Source organism: Penicillium canescens (assembly GCF_028828765.1).
Source record: "Penicillium canescens strain IBT 15451 chromosome Unknown utg000007l_segment0_segment0, whole genome shotgun sequence".
In the NCBI taxonomy this organism is placed as follows: Eukaryota; Fungi; Ascomycota; class Eurotiomycetes; order Eurotiales; family Aspergillaceae; genus Penicillium; species Penicillium canescens.
This window is the reverse complement of record NW_026703969.1, coordinates 1,350,776-1,368,432: the sequence shown is the minus strand read 5'-3', so window position 1 is coordinate 1,368,432 and position 17,657 is coordinate 1,350,776. Positions and strand designations below refer to the sequence as shown.

The 17,657-nt window shown below is 46.6% G+C and overlaps 4 protein-coding genes across 4 annotated transcripts; 2 read left to right on the top strand and 2 right to left on the bottom strand.

Moving 5' to 3' along the window:
• Positions 1–79: 79 nt before the first annotated feature.
• Positions 80–1,314, top strand: N7446_010753 (uncharacterized protein; the record flags this gene model as incomplete). The annotated part of the gene is made up of 4 exons (XM_058519496.1): positions 80–388; positions 675–1,040; positions 1,104–1,244; positions 1,291–1,314. 4 exons carry the CDS (start codon positions 80–82, stop codon positions 1,312–1,314), a joined length of 840 nt encoding a protein of 279 aa, XP_058368334.1.
• Positions 1,315–2,653: 1,339 nt separating this feature from the next.
• N7446_010752 (uncharacterized protein) lies at positions 2,654–2,866 on the bottom strand (the record flags this gene model as incomplete). Its single annotated transcript, XM_058519495.1, has 1 exon — positions 2,654–2,866. One exon carries the CDS (start codon positions 2,864–2,866, stop codon positions 2,654–2,656), a length of 213 nt encoding a protein of 70 aa, XP_058368333.1.
• Positions 2,867–4,354: 1,488 nt separating this feature from the next.
• N7446_010751 (Kelch repeat-containing protein) lies at positions 4,355–5,863 on the top strand (the record flags this gene model as incomplete). The annotated part of the gene is made up of 6 exons (XM_058519494.1): positions 4,355–4,508; positions 4,556–4,721; positions 4,772–5,085; positions 5,132–5,244; positions 5,291–5,352; positions 5,404–5,863. The coding sequence occupies 6 exons, from the start codon at positions 4,355–4,357 to the stop codon at positions 5,861–5,863; spliced, it is 1,269 nt and encodes a 422-aa protein (XP_058368332.1).
• A 3,673-nt stretch (positions 5,864–9,536) lies between these two features.
• On the bottom strand, positions 9,537–10,981 carry N7446_010750 (uncharacterized protein; the record flags this gene model as incomplete). The annotated part of the gene is given in 2 exon segments (XM_058519493.1): positions 9,537–9,597; positions 9,609–10,981. 2 exon segments carry the CDS (start codon positions 10,979–10,981, stop codon positions 9,537–9,539), a joined length of 1,434 nt encoding a protein of 477 aa, XP_058368331.1.
• Between the last annotated feature and the right edge of the window lie 6,676 nt (positions 10,982–17,657).

Sequence of the window (17,657 nt, the reverse complement as noted above, 5' to 3'; positions counted from 1 at the left end):
TGATGTTAGACAGCAACCACATTGCCTCCCGGAATCCTTGCCGAACCTTTTTGTCGTCTTTTTCCCAGCGTGGTTCACCATGCTAGGAAGTCTTCCGAAAGCCCTACGTGCTATAATTGCCATATTTATCATTCTTGTCCTAATCCAGTCCCTGCTCATTCTAACAGATGGGCCTACGGTGGCATACCTCCCAAGTCACCATGGTGTTCAAGCAGACGTTGACGCAGTGGACTGGTCGCGCTTTGCCTACACGCAATATGTCACTAACACAGCCTACCTCTGCAATTCAGTCATGTTGTTTGAAACCCTACATCGCTTGAACAGCAAGCCTGACCGAGTTATGATGTACCCATCGGAATTTTCGCTAGACGAAAACGATGCTGAACCGGTGGGTCGACTACTGCGGAAAGCGCGAGATCAATACAAGGTTCAACTGGTACCTATTCAGGTTCAGAGTCGCATCAGTGGGGATGGTATATGTCACCTGATTCTTTGATTAAAATTGTGAATACTAACCGTGTTATAGCAACATGGGCGAAGAGTTTTACTAAACTCCTCGCCTTTAATCAGACAATATGATCGAGTTCTAAATTTAGACTCGGACTCAACTATACTGCAGGTGTGTTTCTAGAACTCAAGTAGAATTTCAATATCTTTGTGCTAAAAGTCTGTAGAACTTAGACGAATTGTTCTTCATGCCTCCATGCCCATTAGGATTACCTCGAGCCTACTGGCTTAACCCTGATGAACGTGTCCAAGGCACCGGGTTGCTACTGATTCAACCTTCTCATTTTGAATTCCGCCGCGTCATGGCTGCTATTAACAATGCTAGTGGTTCCGAATATGACATGGAAATTGTGAACACTCTCTACAAGGACAGTGCACTCATCATCCCGCATCGTCCATATATGATTCTGACAGGGGAGTTCCGTGGTGAAATTCACACCAAGTACTTGGGCAATGACCAAGAAGTCTGGAATCCAGACAAAGTGCTCCGTGAGGCTAAATTCTTACATTTTTCTGACTGGCCCGTCCCAAAGGTTCGTTATTGAAAGTACTTTTCTAAAACTACCTTGGAAAGCGTATCTAACCGTCCGCTGTAGCCCTGGATCAGAGCCCCTCAAGAAGTCATGGATCACGAACGGCCCCGCTGTCGATCCAATGCGACAAGTGGACATAAAGACGACTGTCGCGATCGTGATTATTGGTTGGGCTTCTATGCCGATTTTTCTAGACGACGAGCAGTATGTACCCTCCCATTATCTTGCCGACATCAACTGAAAAATCTAGGATGTCTGTGGCGAGGATGTTTAACCGAACAAACGGGGCATACCAACCCTAGAGGTGCCTCTTTACATGAATCATTGCAACCCCCGTTTGAATACGTACCCGTCGGGTTCAGAAAGCCCATTTTGTCTGTATTTTGATATGATAGAAGAGATGAATATGTATCTACTTTTTGAGGACAATAAAACCATCTTGGCGTCCTATAGAAATTGCGACAGTGAGCATTATGTTTAGTACATCTACAACCAGTTGACACTACAAGCTCCCAATCAAGATCTAATCGAGAAGCCATTCGCGCCGCATTTCTGCGTATATACAATCGTTACATGCTTATGGGCCATACTGGAAGAACATCCAGTACCAAGCCAGCTTAGCTTTTCAGGAGCGAACTTTTTACTGACTAGGATAGAATGGAACATTTCGTCATGACGACGGAAAATCCAGCACTATATTATTCATGCAGTGGTGTCTCAACTCTAAGCGTGCGTAGACTTCAGCTTCGCCCTAGTGGTCAAGTAGAGTTGGCAAAGTCTTTTGCCTAGATCACGTAACACACAGACTTTGAATGCATCACCACAATAACCTTGGAGCCCTCAGAAGAACCACTAGCAATGATGTCCTTCTCAAACCATGTGGGCACATATGGAAATTGATCCTCTCCCCCTGAATGAATTTTTCAATGCTATCTAGACTCCACCTCACAAGACAATGCCCCACCGTGGTCACTATCTCTTCGTCGTTATTGTGAAAATACGCACCAGTGAAAACCACCCGTTTGCCATCCCTTTGGAACCTCCTCATGTCATCTTTATTCAACTTCAGGGTGTGAATGTGGCTTTTTGGTTTTATCTGAAAGCGACATCTATCCTCTAAAGTTTCGAACAGAATAAGCTCCCCATCGGTAGTAAGCACAATCCATTGACCACTCGCTGCGATACAAATATGGTGAATAGGCTTGCTTTGAAAGTAGCGCCTAACTTTCGCGCGCTCTATGCTTCCGTGATATAGCCGTAGGACGCCTGTGTTATTTCTATTCATCAACGATGCGGCTGCAATCCGGTCGCCTGCGATAGTCGCTACGCAAATAAACCTCTCGCCTGTGTATGTTTTTCTTTCATCCAAGTATCGCCCATTCGCGACCCGAATCAGCTTGTCTTTACTTACACCGACAAAAGCCTCGGTATCAGCGGAAGCAGAAGATCGGCCAAGTAGCCCGGACATGCCCCGACGTGGGCACACCCCAACGATGCCTTTGCGTTCACCCGAGAGATTGACCTGATACATTTCATCACTTGCTACCGTCCACACTCGCAACTGGCTCTCATTTTCACAGAGAAAGCCCCCGGAGGGTGATATCTTTGATTCGTCAATTTGAAGGCGCATGGTGTTGGTCAAGTAAAAGCTCAGGGTCGCCTGCTGCCGTATGCCGTCGTTGATATAACCCAATGTTGGAGCCCCGGCACACAACCACCAATGTGGATCCAACAATCAGGATGGAATTATCCGTGTTGCGCAATTCATCAGGATCACTGTACTGATATTTCACATCACTGGGCTCCCACTGGGGAATATCCTCCATCTTTATCATGACCTTGTCGTGGTTGCTGAAATTTCGATACTGCTGAGATGCTACGGAGTCAGTGTATTTACTATCTTCAATTTTACTATCGCAGGGGAGGGTAGGGTAAATAATGTTACTTCCCAGAGGGTTTGCACGAGACGTGCTTGGTACTGTCTCACGCGGCATACTAAACTCTCTACCAGTGACGCCATCGAACTCCCGACGATTGCTAGGACCTCGGACATTTGTGTATCTTCCTAAATATTGAACAAAGGCACGAAACAAGTCTCCTTGGCCACCGATCATAGAGAATTCTCGGCGCTTCCCGGATCGTTCCTGCCATGTTAGAATATGTCGGGGAGACTGATAATACTGAAATCCTAGATCATAGTCAATAATAAGGGTGTATTTACTGTGCGTACTGCTGTACACTTCAATTTCACAATTCCCCGTGGTCTTCTTTGACAGGGTTATTGTAGCTGGATAAAGAGGCTTATGATCGGATGAGTACTTGAACGCTCCGTCTGGAATTTGGATCCGCACGTCGGGCTCCTCCGACGGACACTTTGGCCATACTATGACTATCAGACGTGAGGCTACAGCGGGTCGGTCTCTACTCACTGCGGTTTAACAGAGACAATAACATATTACGCTTCAAGTCTATCCTGGATAATAATACGTGGATCAGTTTACATTTTATGGAGGATAAACGGTTCTAAATCTGGAAAATAACGAATCCAAACCTGGCGCGGTCGAAGTCTCCACCCCACCCGTACCAACTTAGACCATTTTGTTTCCAGAACGCCCGTGTGACACAAATTTATGATTTGAATTTTTGAAGATGCAACTTAATGGTCGGGATACTTGCTAGGCACCTACAATAGACAAGGCAGGAGAGTGACAGCCATGGCAGTGTAAAAGATACAGATAGAGATGTATTGCCGCTAGTCGACGCGGCTGACCTTCGTAAAAGGGGCTGGTGGTGCAATATGGCAACATTTACATTTTGTTGACTCTCACATGCCCACTTGACTGTCAAGGGGTTAAAGATTGTTCTAGGTGACCCAGATTCCCACGCTGCCAAGGAAAGATGTGACCCTATCAAAGTAGGACTCGCCACACGTACAGCAGAACTGCCAAGAACCTGGTCTTCGCTAGTGGGATTGAGTGTTGTGCTCTTTGTAATAGGTAAAAAGTGGGGCGTTACTAGAGGCACTGGTGCACCCTAGTGATAGTATATCAGCGCCAGGCTCCTCGATCTCCTCCTCATTGGAAACATCGACTATCGACAATTTACTGTCCGACATAACCAGAAATTGCATCCTGGGAAGTACCCTTTTTAGGTCATCCCTCGATTATGCGGTCAGCATGGAGAGCGTGGCTGTTGGTCGCTCTACTCTGGACGGATCGCTCGGAAGGATGGAGCTCCCAAGTGAATACTTCAATGTGCAACTGGTTTCAATCTAGGGGTATGTGCCTCGGTCCCATCTTACGGTCGGTAATATAATGATCGAAGTTAGCTTGACGAGAGGCAAGGTTTACTCTGCCGGGGGATCGAAGTGGGATTTGAAGTATGATGTTCTTGTGCTTCTGTGTGTTATTATGCTTATGCATTCTAGTGGTTATTCCGATGGAACATATGGGGTTCCCGAGAAGGACGGTTAGTTCAGTGTATGCAATATGCCGGTTATCACCTAACGTTCCCAGCAGGATTGAGTGGCACCATCGTCGAATTCTCGCTTCGTGAGCCCTACGATACCGATGTCACGAATCTCTCCGCTCTATTTACGAAGATCTCCGATCCGGCATACCAGTCAATCACATTTGAAAGTGGAGCAATGTTCACGAATGATGACGACCTGGTGCTCTATGGGTTCGTTGAATCTAAATTGGAGCAACGAGGCGCTAGCTAATGTCTGACAGTGGACTTCATCGGCCTACGGATAGTGCTAGTACTCCGGGGCCCCAGGGGATGCTTGGCTATCGCGCCTTTCAAAAAGGTACTGGCAAAGATGCCTGGGAACCAGGGTTCTTCAATATTACGCTTGATGACAGCCTTACTAGGTTCGTGACAAATGGAGCGGGAGCATCGGTACCAAGCGAGGATTTAGGGTTCTACTTTGGCGGAAGACGAGGGGAGAACTGGGGACCGATCATGCAGGACGATGAGTCGGCCAACTTTACGGCCAATACCCTGATCTCGGTCAATATGACGCAGCAGGGGGTATCATCAGTGGGTCAATGAGACCTTGCCAGATCACATTGTGTCACGTGCCGACGCAGAGCTCATATGGGTTCCGACCGGTGAGCGTGGTATTCTAGTCGTAATTGGGGGAGGAGTATATCCAGAGGTGCTGTACCCGTCAGGCCTCTCGAAGGCCCAGCAGAAGCAAAATGTGAGATGTCTCTCTACCTCCAGCGATCCATTGCTAATACCACCAGGCCGAGGAGGATCCCTCGTTTATGCAGGAAATTCCCATTTACGATATTGCGAGCCAATCATGGTAATACCACAGCAACCTCCGTCGAGTGACCGTTTTACTTATGAATGGCAGGTATGTACAGAACACCACGGGTGATATCCCGTCGCTTGGTCGGACAATGTTCTGCTCTACGTTAGCTTCGGCCAGCGACGGGAGTTCCCACAATATATATATCTACGGAGGCTACGATGGACAGGACGGGGAGAATGTGCCGTATGACGACGTCTATGTTCTTTCTCTGCCATCCTTCATATGGACCAAGGTCTACAACGGGTCCTCGACTCACGGAAGAAGTGGTCATCGATGTTTCCGCGTTTTCCCAGACCAGATGCTGGTGATGGGTGGGCGCTTCAGGGACCCCTCGCTCTGTGTAGAAGGAGGAATTGTCCAGATTTTCAACCTCAACACGATGCGTTTCCAACCTAAGTATGCACCCGATGCTTGGAGCGACTACAGGGTACCCGACGCAATCAATAGCAAGATCGGGGGCAAGTATGAACGCTCCTCCATGTGGCCCAAAATATATCCATGACTGATCACGGTTCATAGTGGACTTGGCGGTGCGAATATCAGAGCACCACAGAGGTGGACGGACAGTAAGGTCGAGGCCTTGTTCAGCGCACCGTATCAAAAGTCAATCAAAACGTGGTTCCCATACAATAGCTAACAGGAATATCCTGTATAGCTAGGGAAATACAATGGATGTACTAGGCGATTGGCGCAACGGAATCAAAAAAGGGAACTACCCAAAACGATGAGATCAAAAGAGTGTTGATTCCTCTCCTATCTACTGGGATCGAGGGGGTTGAAATAGCCTCGAGAATACCTGGTATCGAATCCTCTAGAATCCCAGAGGTACCGTTTGGGTCAATACGATGCTGATCACCATTTTCCTGACACACCCCCTCAGCAAGATCCTACTGTATGGGGATTTTGCTGTACAAATGAATGGACGAGCTCAATTGAACTCTTCAACAAGATGACCAATCTCTTCCATACCAAGCAACTTCACAAATTCAACGTGCTTCTGGCGAGGAAGGAGCTTCGTAAGACCATCTGCGACCATCTCAGAAGTCTTTACCCATTCGATAGGGATTCGTCCAGCTTGTACCTCTTGACGTAGCCAATGCTGGTGAATGTCAATGTGTCGCAGCTTGGTGTGCAATTGAGGCAATTCCTTCGTCAAAAGCCCTATAGTTTGCTGATTATCACATTGCAAAGCGACAGGGTGACCAGGATTGAACTTAATAGCGTCGAAAAGGCGCTTCCACGTGAAAAGAGATTTGCCTGCTTCTGACAAAGCCAATAATTCTGCTTCAGTAGTGCTTGTGGTAACAGTCTTCTGTTTCGAGGCCTTCCAATCGACAGGTCCTCCAAATATCATACAGATATATCCAGCAGATGATTTGCGATCTAGATTATCACCGAATGATGCATCACTGAAGAATTGAACGGATGGTTTAGGAGGGATTGACTGCTTCTTGAAGCAAATGGCCCTCATTCTCGTATGATAGAGAAAGACGATGACAGAATTGATAGCATGAATATGCTCTGGCGAAGGATTTGCAAGGAATTGAGCAAGATGGGCAGTGGCCTTGGCCGCATCTGGGCGAGTGACAATTGCCGGGAATTGGGCAGATCCAACCTTGCTCATGTATTCGTGTTTTTGCGCATCCGAGGCAGTGCCGTTATACGGTTTCAATGTGGCAATGGAGACTGGAGGAGTATCAATGCGTCGTTCCTGGGTCAAATGATATCGGTGCGCCATTGCTGAGATATAAGCATCCTGGCATAGCCAGATTATGCCTTTTTGGCGGTCCCGAAGGATACGAATGCCTAAAAACCACTGTGCTTCACCCATAGAACGCAGCTCCCAGGCATCGCTGAGGCCTTTGGCAACATCATCTGCCTCCTCCCGTGCATCTCGTGGGCTCACAATAAGAATGTCATCAACATAAAATACGACAATAATGCTATTCCGGACGAACATGCAGAGATCTTCCTGCACTACCTTGAATCCGAGTGCAGTCAAAACCCTTGATGCTTCTCTCTGCCACATCCTTGGCGATTTGCGAAGGCCATACAGGGCCCTCTGAAGCTTCCAACACCTTCTTCCTTTAGGAAACATACCAGGTGGGAGCTCAACATAGACCTCCTCATCATCCTCAAGCTTGCTGTTGAGAAATGCATTAACAGCATCATACTGACGAATATCTAGGTCAAAATTCGCGGCAAAGGCAAAGATAGCCCGCGCGGTTCGCACTGCTAGTGTAGCAGAATACTTTTCCTCGGTCGACAACTTCTGGAGATCTCCGCGGACACAGATTCTGGCCTTATACTTGACCAAGTATCCGTCACTGTCAAATTTGTAGGTAAAAACCCACGTCAACGGAAGGATTTGAAGTCCCTTGTCATTCGGTTTGTCCACTTCTCTAAAGGTCGATTTCGATTCAAGGCCTTTGACTTCCACTGAGGCAGCATGTATAAATCCATCACGATGTGGGTGCCTCAACATCTCAGACCAGGTTTTTGGTTCAGGGGGAAGATCCTCTCGGTGGGGTTTCTGCTGAGTCAGACCCGCACTAAAGGCCAAAAGGACACCATCATGAATCTCATCCTCTTCAATTAACTCAGTTGGCTCAATTAGTTCCTCCATTGCTGCGAAATGAGCCCTTTTTCTCTTTCCTTCGATGATATTGCTTCTTGAGAGAGATGAGTCGATGTTTCTAGGTGCCACTTCTCCTCGTAGGCGATATCCTGGTGGAGGATTCGATGGCGGGGTGCTGCTCAATTCGGTATGAAGCTGCTGTACAGTATCGCTTGTATGATGCCCCGCCCCCTCAGGTTCATGACGAATAGGCCGAGATTCGGTGGGAAATGCACCAGGAACTTCATTGGGTGAAGCAGCTGGAGTAGGCGTTGGCAAAGGTGTTATCATAGGAGGTGGTGTTCTCTCCATAACACGTGTGCTATTATCGTGAATAGCTTGCTTCTTGGAATGTTCAGGTGCGGGAGCATTTTGTTCCACTGAATCCGCGAAAAATTCTTCATCTCTCGAGTGTCTTCGATTCGAGTCGTTTACCTCGGTATCCCAATATCCAACATCATGAATTGCTGGTGCGATCGGCACGGCATTTTCAGAGGGATTATATTGTATATTCTCGTCAAAAACAACATCTCTGAACTCCCTGACTTGGTTCAATTGAGGCAGCCAGATCTTCCAAATATTCGATGCAACATATCCAACCAAATATCCAATCTCAGCGCGCGGCTCCATCTTATCAGATTTGGCAATTCCCTGGCGCATCACGTACGCTCTGCATCCATACAATCGGAGATTCGAGAGGTTTGGGCGCAGATCCTGCGAAGGGTCCCTGTGTTGCATAGCTTCAACCCATGGGATAATATACCTGCCGTCGGGCATCCTGGTAGGCATGCGGTTAACCAAATACACTGCCGCTGCCACTGCCTCTGGCCAAAGATTCTTGGGTAGGCTTGAATCAGCGATAAGGGCCCTCGCGGTGGTAATGATGATTCCTCCTGCCCTCTCGATAAATCCATTCTGTTCCGGCGTTCCAACCACGCTGAGTTCTACTGTCAGACCTTCTTGTCTGCAGTACTCCATGAATTCATTGCCTAAGGTAGGCTCTCTGTCGCTCTTGAACACGTTGATGTCCATCTTTAGTTGTGTACGGCAAATTGCAATGAAGGCTTGAATAGCCTGAATACAGCCGTTCTTCTTCTCGTGGGTTTGGGCCATATGCAACCGAATTCCTTCAATGTAAAGGTGTGAAAACCACTGATGGCCGTTATAACCATCCTTGATATGTACCAAGTCGAAGTGAATGCGTCCGAATTTGCCATGAATATACCCTCTGTCAGCCGGCCGTCGTGAGATTTGTCGTTTTGCCTTAGAGGTTTGGCATGTCTCGCACACTTCGGGATTTGACAGGGCCGAATCGTCATTATCTGGCCGAATTTCAACGCCATCAACCATTTTGGCAAGTATCTTGATGCGTTTATCGTATAGGTGGCCAACCCGTCTATGCCATATTCGTGGGGTTGCCACTGAGACGAGCGGTTTGGCAGAGGTCTTAACGGTAGCAAATGCATAGGAAGGTTGTCCTTCATCTAGGAGATATAAGCCAAATCTCTCTGTGCACATAGCAACCGAAGTCCCCTGGCGAGTGATGGCGGGAACCTCGCTATTGAAGAAGAATCCATTCTTCTTGATTTCTGATACAGAGATGACGTTGGTTTGGAATCCTGGGACATACCACACATCCTTGAGGTGTACCCAGGTAGTTCCTCCACCTGGTTGGTTAACGCAAATTCTTGCAGTTCCTCGTCCTTGGGCAATTGCTTTGCCTGATCCCAGGACCACTTCGCGTTCCTCTTTGGTAAATGTAATTAATCGGTCTCGTTGGTTGCTGATATGAGTGTTGGCACCTGAATCAATTATCCAGCAGGCAGCCAACGGGTGAGTTAAGGCGGTTTTGAATACGAATGGAGACACAGTGAAAAAGATGAGGGTCTCAGTGGATACATCATCCGCCTGGGTAAGGGCCAATTGGGCGGTTTTCTCTTGACCATTATCCTTCATAAATTTCCGGAGCTCCTTCTGCTTTGCAGCATTGAGCTTCTTGATGTTTTGTTCTACTCGCTTTGCAGCATCCTCATACGGTTTCCATCCAGGAGGCCTCTTAGAGGCGTTGATATGGAAACAGTTCTTCCAATGATGACGAGAACTTCCGCAGACGCAATTGGAGCGAGGTTCTCGAGAATTGTGGGAGCCCTGAGCGGAATTCTGTCCTTCTTGGGGCTCATGCTCATTAAGAGTAGCAGCGAATGCGATGCTGCTAGAATTTCCTGGGGATTTGACAACACCCTTAGCATTTCGGTGATTCCGGTATGCTGCCAAGATATCTTGGAAGGAAATTCTGAAATCCTTATTCATAATATCTTTCCTCCAAAGGGATACAAATACCTCATCGAATGATTCAACGGCTTGGAGGAAATCTCGAATGGCATCTCGATCCTGAGGGTTTCCCTTATCGTCATGGTATGCAATGTCCGGGATATTCATTGCTTTACCCTCTTCATAGAGATTTGACCATGTTGCAAGCCATTTATCAATTGAGATTCTGCCAATTGGTCTTCTGACCAGATCTCTCCATGCGTTTCGAACGCTTTGGCGGCTAGTATCGCCCTTGGGCTCAAACTGCTGCTTCAAGCGGACCAGTTTTTCATGTGGAGTGACCTTGCCCTCGAGAATATGACGATGTTCTGGAGCAACATTGGCATCAATCAAGGCATCTACCTTGTTAATCTTCGTGCGAATCGATTCATTCCAGCTAGTTTCCTTATCGAATTCCGAGGTCAACCGCTGGTATCGCTTGTATTCCGCGTCTGATAATTGCGAGACATCAGTGGCATCCTCATTGATTTCACGAGGATGTGGATAGGAGTCGCGCGAATCTACTGGGGCCTTACGGACCTCATCCTCAGATAGATTCGGATTCATGTAATGCCATACATTCCCCTTCGTTGCTGCAGCTTCGACCTTAGCAATCCAGGTCCTCCACTGAGCATCCGAACGAAGACTAGTATCCCAGAGGGTCTCCGCTACTGCTTTGGATTCCGCAGACATGATGGAGATATCCTGGGGATAAAAGTAGGTCGGTGGCTGAGCGGATAGGAAAAATCGCTGGCAGGATAACAGAGGCAGATGAAGACGTAAATGAGTCTGATGATGCGTGCTATCCCGATTACCAACGAGCAACCGGGCTCATAACTAACAGGAATATCCTGTATAGCTAGGGAAATACAATGGATGTACTAGGCGATTGGCGCAACGGAATCAAAAAGGGGAACTACCCAAAATGATGAGATCAAAAGAGTGTTGATTCCTGTCTCCTATCTACTGGGATCGAGGGGGTTAAAATAGCCTCGAGAATACCTGGTATCGAATCCTCTAGAATCCCAGAGGTACCGTTTGGGTCAATACGATGCTGATCACCATTTTCCTGACAATAATCCTTTCCTACAGTTTCCCGTGCTGTACTGTATGTAGCTAGCGTGAATCCATTCTATTTACCTAGATTGGGGAGCTCGTCATAATGCTGCCCCTAGCAGATATTTCAATTCGATGGTCAGGGTATTAATCTCAACCTTGGTACGAGTGGGTCATTCTAGCTAAGATTGCGCACAGGGCGCTACTTGCCTCCTTGGGATGGTCATGCTCGTTGCGTATGAGACGTGATAGAACCGCATAGCGAATCCCAAGGCGGAAATGACAGGCAAGCAAAGGCCCTGACGCACAAACAACACGTCAACCACCTAAATTTCGAATTCCATGACATACTACTCCTGTACCATGCTCTATTGTATCTTACGGAATAGTACGGTATTCCCAGCACAGGGGTTCATGATCACATACTGATGCATCCACCGGAATCATATCTCTGATCAAGGCCTAAGAGTGGCAGAATAAACAGGATGGGCAGTCAGGCTAGGAGGACAAGCAAGTCTGCCGGTATAGGTCATACAGGAGAGAAGACCAGAGCAGAACTCCACTTGGAGAACCCATGTACAGTAAATAAGGCGCTTACGCTAGATGAGCTAGCACGAAGGCATCCATCTGGAATCTCCACCATACCTGATTTCTAACCTTAAGGGACATGTCACGTGACTTATACTATCGAATGGTTATATCTGCCAAAGGCTTCTTCATGGCAGAAACAAAACAGTTGGATGTCGATGCCGGCTGCAATATTCCCCAGGGAATCGAGAATTAATGGTTTGGTCTTACGAGTTACTCTATGCGGAAAATATCTAGTAAATAGACTCAAATATGCGACATCCAATCGGAAAAAGCGCTTGACGCACGTCCCTCTAACGGCTTTTGGTTGACTACGCTCGATTGTACGTATTTACAGCCTTCACACTCACTATCGAAGTTCCTACAAGGACACTATTCACTGAGCAATACGCTCCAAGCAAAACTCCCCAAGCTACCTTTGAGCGCACTACAAATTCGAAGCTCACGATACAACGCTTCCGAATGCAGAGGACAAGGCGATAACAGACGATCAAGGACTAAGTGTGTCAGCAGTCGACCCATCATGGAATTGTTTTGAATAGGACGGTGTGACACTCTGTGTAGAGTACGTGATGTTGTCACTTGCTAGGGCTTTCGGAAGGCTTCGTAGCATGTTAGTGCGTAGACAGTAGATTCCTCAGTTGGGAAGCCATCACTCGATCTAACGCAGAATATGGTAGACGCTAGAGAATGATGATTCTTAGTGGTTTTCTTACCCTCGTTGGGGTCTAAAGGTGCTTACCGAAAGACTGTTACGATCATGAAAGAGACCAAAGTGGATGACCCTTGCCCCCATTTTTCTTAAGGTGTAGACCAAGCAGATGGAACTTGGTGTGTGGTAGATTGTAAAATCCCAACTAAGCCTAGATCGTACCCCACGACATCCTTTTGCCAGCAAAAGAAGAACTCAATTTAGCAAGAGGTCGGTGCCTAGATGCTGAAGCCCTCAAAGAGGGCTAATAGATAGTTATCTCGTATAACCACCTCATCGACGTCAATTTGAAACAGTTGTGACGGGGAACACAATCCAGGAAAATGTCCAAGACAAGGAATGAAACACCCCTGTTCTAGCAAGATACCCCTGTGCGCCGAAATAATAAAACCAACATCAAAGCTTGAGTCAGTCCAGACAAGTTTCGAAAACATCCTCAAGTCAGATCCGGTGCCGTTGACATTAGTGCTTTGAGTAAACCAGTCGCTCCAAAGCCTAATCATTTTCATTCTCCCGCCACAAAAGTTGCTCCCGTGTATATATGATTGAGACCTGCATCTATGAATAGCAAAGCACATTTGGTATAGAAAGTCAAGCTCATCAAGCTGGATCGTCTTACTATAACCACCGTGCGTTGGGATTGGGGGTATATTGTCGGGCGCGATTGAACCTGAATTGAGCTTGTCGATGCTCTGGCTTCGGCATAGTTTGAGACTGATGTAATTATCATTCCGCGGTAGCGTCTTTCGGACAGTGTTCGGGGTGCCAAAGTAATGCTGTTTGACAGGATCTCGGCACCGGGTCAATTCCAACGTCTCACATCCTTGCATTGCCGCCGGGTCCGAGAGTACCATTTGGAGTTTGAATGGTGCCCGCGGGGAGAGATAATACATGATACGGCGATTGACCTGCGAACGAACCATGTGGGAACAATACGAAGAAGCACGAGAAAATTTCACCAAACATCTTGGTGTAAGGTAAAAGAGGATGGAGTCCCACACCTATTTTGCTTTTGGTTAAAAGACGGAGTTTCTGTTCCAAGACTCAGACCTACCTCAGAGGGGAGACTGCCTAAGGATGAGGACATCGCACAACAGCGCACGTTGAACTAGATTCTGGTTAAGCTGTATGGGATGGTGCCTCCCCCTTTATAGTTCACTCTGGGCTTTGAATTCAGGACATCGCGAGAGTATAACGCCACACATCCTCTGGGGCGTCATGCGAAAGGACTTTAGATCAGTCCACAACGCCTTAGGGAATTAGCGTAATATTGGTATAAAATGCCATCAGTTGTTACAGAACCGCGGTTCAAAGGACGTCTACACATCTTGCAAAATTTTGGGTGCCAATCCTCGCTGGATGTTGTGGTTCTCCATGTATATTTTGCGCTTATGGACAGCATATATGGCTTCCCCAGGCAGTGCTAAATCATCCTAATTCTAGGTCATTAGGGACCGACATATGCGCTGGTAGTTTTGAGTAAAGGTTGACAAAAACGATGAAGAGACCAATGGGCCGACAGATAATAATATTTACTATTTACATCCTTGATTCCTGAATGAAGCCGAGACCGTAGCAACATGTACAGATCCGCCGAGTAACGTGCAGATATTTTGGAAAGCATGCCAAAAGTGCAATCAGAGTGCATCAAGACATTGTAATAGAATCAAAATATTTATTAATATTACCTGTAATATACATCAGTCCCAATTTCATCTAAATTACGTTAATCTTTTGCATTTCTCACCGTTGAAAATTTCCGCCCAGCACTGGGGTTTCCGTGGTACATTCTCTTATCCATCCATGGCCCAAGGCCAACCATTATTCAAGGGGGAACCTAATATTCTAGGTATATATATGAATATTATCCACTCCAGAATACATACTCTGCTCACGCTCTGTAGGGTCAGAGCGGCAGCCCACGTTTAGAGCCTTCGTTTTCCCCTATAAACACTTTCCTCCTTCTTTCACGGCTATAGCAGAGATCCTGTTCGTGCAATTTTTGCCAAAAAAAGGATGTCCAGCTGGGCTACTTTATTCCTAATGGTGCAGAACCGCCCGACGACTTCCTTGATCTGGGATTGCGCGGAGACTACAGCGTTAATACTTTCGCGAACTGAAAGTCGGTTTATACGTCTTCAAGGGGCATTACAACTACGATTGTGACCAAAAGGTTTCAAGAACATAGGTTACAAAATCACCATCGATTCTATCAAAAACTTGCCGAAAAAGGCAGACCCCAGGGATATCTGGTTGTTGGTTACCACACAGCGTGCAAGCCCAAGATCACAATTACAAATAATAAAGGGGGTTGGGTGAGCTTCACAGAAAAAGAGGATATTATCTACGTCTATGAATGTGTCCGAGTTCGTAGCTGGGGGGTTCAGCATCTGTATGAATTGTTCGGCCGACAATATATTTGGAGCTGGTGGTTGAGATCAAGTTACGACAATTGCTCACCCCACCCACGTTTCCGCGGCGCTCCCTCCCGGAACCCAACCGCTGCTAGTATGCCTCCATTCGTGTTGAATACGGTTTTCGACAAGTTCCCAGTTAGATGCGAGGCTGTTTCCAGCATTTACATGTACCCAGTCGGAAATAGGGAGTGGAGTCCCTAGATCTAGGTTGTCAACGCAACACGCCCAGGAAAAAGTTGAGGTTCTGTTTTAGAAGAGTTCAACCTAACACATGGAGCGTATCGCCAGTTCTCAAGTTACATGTAGATGCTCCGACCATCATGGTAATGGTAAAGGATAGCACAACCTTTAAGCCCACCAAATAATGATAATATTTTTAATGGTTTGTCCCATACAGCCCCTTCCAGAGAAGCCCCGTTCTCATTCCTGATACCTACGTATGTTACAGTAAAAGTGGCGCTCAATCAGATATCCTACTGTACTACCGCAGGCATGGGAATACTTTTATATGTCATAACTCGTGGGAACAATCCATAGATAAGCGACTACGCTCCAGATAACCTTGGAAGAGGCGGTGCCGCGCGCGAGCGCAGCGGTGAAATATGTAAGTTTCTGCCGGCAAATGCAAGCGGGAATTTTGTCGAAAATAAAAATATTTTGGCCAGCCCATGGGCCCCACTTCCCGGTTCGCACAGTGGGTCAAATCTGGAATATTCGGAATATTCTCATTAAAGAAAAAAGAAAAAAGGACTTTAATCCAAAAGAAATTATCCGACCCACGGGCCCAAAGAGAAAATGGTTTCTTTTTTTTTTCCTTTTTTTTTTTTTTTTTTCATTTATTGACGATGATCCACCAAATTGATTAACTCTATTCATCTTTGTTATGATTGCTTCTGGTTTGATAGTCTGACATGCCTATGGCACCCGTCACTTGATTAGGACGCCAAGCACTGATTAGGGGAAATGATGCCGCCAAAAAAAAAAAAAAAAATCAGTGTCCTTGCTTGAGGTACCTGTCTACTGTCAAATAGAGGAGAGATACTTCCTTCAGATAGCGGACGATCCACATCTACATTCGGCGGCACACATTCTCACTATGGCCCGAGGCCAACAACATGGTAGCTATGGAAAGGGCATTATGCTATTTATTCCAATGATCTTCTGGTATTCGACATTTGAAAATCTGACAGGAGAAATTCTGATTTGACGCCGACAAGGAGTGGATTTTAAGTGGAGACGAGAGTTGTGCTAATACAGGGGTCACTGCGTTCCCTGGTTGAGGCCTAATTATGTAATCTGTAATCAGAGTCGAATGGAGATTCATTATATGTAAAGGTAGATTCAATTTAGCAATCTCAAGAGATTCCCTCAGGACACTCCTGTCTCGTAGGATGAGCATGGTAAACTGTTGGAATTTGAGTATCCCGCGACATGAGCCGAAGATGAGATCACGTGATCCGTTGCTAGCAATCTAATCCTGGAACGAGGTCTAATTTCACCCTTACCGCTTAGTGTAGCTTAGAGAAAAAAGTAGATCGAGAATTGCGAACACTGACTGAGGTCTGCGTTGGCACTATGCATCTGTATAACTTTTGATGGCTGTTGTGGTTACAGACGACATCGCCTTCCCTGTTAGGAACACTGACAGGCCCTTTCATACCCTGGTCACATGATCTGCAATGCGAAGATAGTGAGATCGCTTGCTTTTTAGTAGCATATTCTGATTATTGCATGAAAATATCTATAGAGAATTGCTTGGTTATACAGCCATGGCTATAGTTACTTCGGTTACTCGCATAGCAATATATATATCGGGTCCACTTTAAGTAGAGCTTTGTATATACATGCTGCCTGGTCTAGGGAAACCCTCGCAATAATGCTCGGAGATAGCTCCTTTGTCTAATTCATTCGGCAAATTACAGACAGCATAGTCTTCCGTAGATTGCGCAATTCGGTATCGAGGAATTCTCCATTTCAGCTCCTTGTAGAAGAGTACTCCGTGGCTAAATCTACACGCGTCGTCTACCATTCCCCACTTTCGTATGGCATAAGAACTTGATAAGCTCCCATAGTTCAATAGCCATTGATATAACCGACAACATGGATACCCATTATGAAGCATGTACTTTCAGCTTATAATAAATTTGGGATGGCGGCCACCGAAGCGCTCAATGCCGAGCTAGCGAAAAGATACCTGTGCGATTATGGAAGGCTGCCCAAAAACTCATATACATAAGAACACAGCACCACATCTAGCCGTTATAGGAGAAATGTCCATAGAGTCCACGGCTGAAGGCTCCCAATGTCGTAGATATAATATCATAGCCACGCCAAAGGTTATGAAGGGCTGTTAATTGGCACCTAACAGATGCTGCGGATACAAAGACGGATACTCCGTGTTGGAGCCTCACCCCGACGGGACGGTTGACTGGCCGAGTCTGTCAGCATTGGGGACCGATGCGCCCGGCCTCGGTGCGTCGGATGGACCTTTGGCTCTTCGTCGGCTTGTATCTGCCTTATCCGGCGATGGTAAATTGGAGGCGCTGTTTGACTCGGCATTAGATATGATGCGTTTTGGAAATTCACTGCGGACTGT